Source organism: Triticum aestivum, chromosome 7D (genome assembly GCF_018294505.1).
Source record: "Triticum aestivum cultivar Chinese Spring chromosome 7D, IWGSC CS RefSeq v2.1, whole genome shotgun sequence".
Taxonomy (NCBI): domain Eukaryota; kingdom Viridiplantae; phylum Streptophyta; class Magnoliopsida; order Poales; family Poaceae; genus Triticum; species Triticum aestivum.
The window spans coordinates 60831813-60835351 of record NC_057814.1 but is presented as its reverse complement, the minus strand read 5'-3'; the positions used below and the strand labels follow the sequence as shown (position 1 = coordinate 60835351).

Below are 3539 nucleotides of genomic sequence, written 5' to 3'. Positions count from 1 at the left end.
TCATCTCTGCAACGCCGAACACGCATAAACGCTTCGTGCCTTCGTCTCGGCGGTATATGGTTCCTCTACTCCCGCGTTGTATTTTCTGATTGGAGGAAAACTTCAAAAAATCACACTTCAAAGTTTTAAAAAATATAAAAAGAATTACACCATTAACATATGGATGTATACTACTCGTGTTAATTTTTTCCTTAGAAAATAGTACACTGACAAGCGAGCTACACAAATATGACACCGCTCACTACAGGAAATAACAACCGTTTTGACTTTCTGTATAGCTCGTGTCTCAATGTACTTTTTTTATAAAAAATTGTGCACACGTTATACACATCTATATATGAGTGTATATTTATTTTAAAAAAAATGAAACTTTGAAATGTGATTTATTTTTTTTAAACGAGGACTCCAGGCTTTAACATAATAAAGCCATTTTTTTCCTTTCAAAACAACCGAGCTCCATGAAGCTCCAGCACCACACGTGTTTTCTGATTTTTTTTTATGCCTTTTGACACAAAGAGGCCGTTTTCGTTAGTCCTGTATAGATGGTCAAACCTTGATCAAAATATTAGGGGCCAATAAACCCGAACCAAGCGTACCACGGACAAAGTTTGACCAAAAGTACTACTCAAAGAGGGTGTCGAAGTTCAAGCTTTTTGTGCAGACTGCAGAGTGGAGTCACCGTTGACGCGGATACAGAGTGCTACTCCGCCGAGGTCCGACGATAGAAAGAAAGATCGCCGCGCCTGCCGCCTCGTCGACATGCCGCTGGAGCGCTTCGACCTGCGGATCGCGTCACGGGAGCTGGTCCGGGCGTCGCGCCCGGCCCCCGGCTTCCCGGCCATGCAGGCCTTCTCCAACCTCGACCTCGTCCTCGGCCCCTTGCCGATCTACCTCGTCAGCATCTACCCTCCTCCGCCATGCGGACTGGACCCCGTGCTCGCCGCCGTCCGCGCCGCGCTCCCGGCCTACCTCTCCCGCTTCTTCCCCTTCGCCGGCCGCGTCGTGCGCCACCCGGACACCAACGTCCCCGAGGTCGCCTGCTCCAACGCCGGCGCCGAGCTCGTCGTCGCCGACGCTGCCGGGGTCCCCCTCGCCGCCGTCGACTTCGCGCGCTTCGACGGCTCGCTCGGGATGATCCAGATCCCGTTCGACGCGGGGCTCGCGCTGTCGCTGCAGGTGGTCCGGTTCGCGTGCGGGGGCTACTCGTTGACCGTGGGCACCAACCACCTCCTCGCCGACGGCCGGGCGCTCATCGTGCTGCTCAACAGCCTCGCGGAGATGGTCCGCACCGGCGGGGGGCTCTCCCGCGGGCCGCTGCTCGACCGGTCGTCCGTGCCCGTCCCGCGGTCGCCGCCGCGGTACAGCTCGTCGCTGGACGCCGAGTTCGCGTGGTTCACGCCGGAGACCATGATCAACCCCCTCCTGGCCGCTGCCATGGAGCGGCGCGTGTACCGCATCGATGCGGCCGACCTCGTCGGGCTCCAGAAGGCGGCGTCCCCAGGCGGCGGCCGCCGCACCTCGCGCTTCGTGGCGCTGTGCGCGCACGTCTGGAAGCTCCTGGCGCGGGCCGTCGGGGACTCCGACCCCAACTGCCGCATGGCGTGGATCCTCGAAGGCCGGAAGTGTGTGGAGCCGTCGGAGGGCGCGCTGGACATGTACATGGGGAACGTGGTCACCTACACGTCCCGCGAGGCGAGCGTGGCGGAGCTGCTGTGCGCGCCGCTGCACGAGGTGGCGGCCGCCGCGGGCGCGGCCATGGCGTCGGTGATGACCCGGGACAGGTTCCAGGAGCTGGTGGACTGGGTGGAGGTGAACAAAACGGCGTACAAGGACGGCGGGAAGTGGACGGAGGTGGTGAACCTCGGCCTAGGGAGCCCGGCGCTGGTGATCTCCGGGATGCTGCCGTTCGCCATCGACGGGGACCTGGGGTTCGGGAAGCCGAGAATGGTGTCGCCGTGGCTGCGGCACGGACGGCTGGGGTCGGCGTCGATGATGGCGGTGCCCTGCCCGAGCGGGGACGGGTCGTGGTTCATCGGCGGCACGAGACTGTGGCCGCGGCTGGTGGAGGTGATCGAGGCCGGGCCCGACAGCATGCTGAAGCCGCTGACGGCGGCGAGCCTGGGGTTCGAGGCGCCACACGGCTCTCGCCTGTGAGCTCGCGGTGGACAGTGTTGCAAACTTGTAATAATAATGTTCTGTCAGTGAAGTGGTTCTCTCTGGGCGCGCCGAGTATCTCAGCTCTCGAGCTCAAATGTGTTGCGGATGAACAGTAAAATTAAAAGCAATTAAAAAATCAGAAGATCCGAATGTTTTTTTTGGTAAACTTTAACAAATGTTCTTAGTGCTTGTAATTTGGGCGCCGCTACGCGTCCGCGGGACACATCCGCCGCCCAAAGAGCCGCTGGATTAGACACCCCATAGCCATCGGATGCAACCATCGCAACTGACCAGGTCATTACTTCCTGCAACAGCGGTTCTGTTTCAGAAACATCAAAAGGATAGCATGAGCTCTAGCAACGCATCTGAAAGTCAAACCGACGGATAACAGAAAAAGATCGACCCCATCCCTGACCATTGGATGGGCTGCAAATGGACGTCTGATCTATTCACGTGACCACTCATCTTTGCAACAAATGTGTTGCTGCAGTCCGCCCTATGAAACAATTTGCTTGTGGCAATCACTCAAATACGTTTTTTTGCAGAAGAGATCATGTTGTGATTTTTTTTTTGCAACGGATCTTGTTGCAGAAAATTAGCCGAAAATTTTCGCAACAGTTGTCTTGCTACAGACTTTTTTCGCAACAGAGGTTTTGTTGCAGAAAATAAAATTAGCCGAAAATTTCCGCAACAATTGTCTTGCTACAGAATTTTTTCGCAACAGAGGTCTTGTTGCAGAAAATAAAATTAGCCGAAAATTTCCGCGACAATTGTCTTGCTACAGAATTTTTCCGTAACAGAGGTCTTGTTGCAAAAAATAAAATTAGCCAGTGATTGAGCAGAGAAGAGACAGAGACGCGATAGGAGGGGATTAGACGATGCGATGCTTCTGGTTCTACTGTAAGGTAGTGTTGTGGGGCCTAGAAGGCACGTGGCGAGCAGAGCGGGCGACGGACGCTCGTCCTAAAATCAGCCGGTTGATGTAAAGCTTTTCCCTTGTAATTTTCATTATGAGATCACGTTTGTGGATGGTGTGACAAAAAAAGAAAATGGATGCTCTGAAAATGATATTTTTGAAAGCATTTTGGAGCACTGTATTTGTCTTTTTTGCTACGCCTTCCACGAATGTGATCTCATGATGAAAATTTGAAAACACGTAGAACATTTGTCAAAGCTTACCTAAAAAAATCAGATTTTTTTTTGGATTTACTGTTTATCCAACCTCATTTGAGTGCGGCTTCAGCAGGCTCATTTGAGCTCGTCCTTGCAATTACTAAGCTCTCTAGGAGAGCTTCAATAGTGTACTCCCTCTACTTTTTTTTACTCCTTCTGTTACCATTGTTCATAGACTTTGATTTGAGTACATCATTAGATTCATTACT

General features: G+C 53.2%; 1 protein-coding gene across 1 annotated transcript; it reads left to right on the top strand.

Moving 5' to 3' along the window:
• Positions 1 to 642: 642 nt before the first annotated feature.
• Positions 643 to 2256, top strand: LOC123168939 (rosmarinate synthase-like). Its single transcript, XM_044586802.1, has one exon. It carries the CDS (start codon positions 760 to 762, stop codon positions 2152 to 2154), a length of 1395 nt encoding a protein of 464 aa, XP_044442737.1. The 5' UTR covers positions 643 to 759; the 3' UTR covers positions 2155 to 2256.
• Positions 2257 to 3539: the final 1283 nt, after the last annotated feature.

Excerpts from the sequence above, each read along its gene's own strand:
- LOC123168939 (XM_044586802.1), top strand. The coding sequence starts at position 760 with ATGCCGCTGGAGCGCTTCGACCTGCGGATCGCGTCACGGGAGCTGGTC.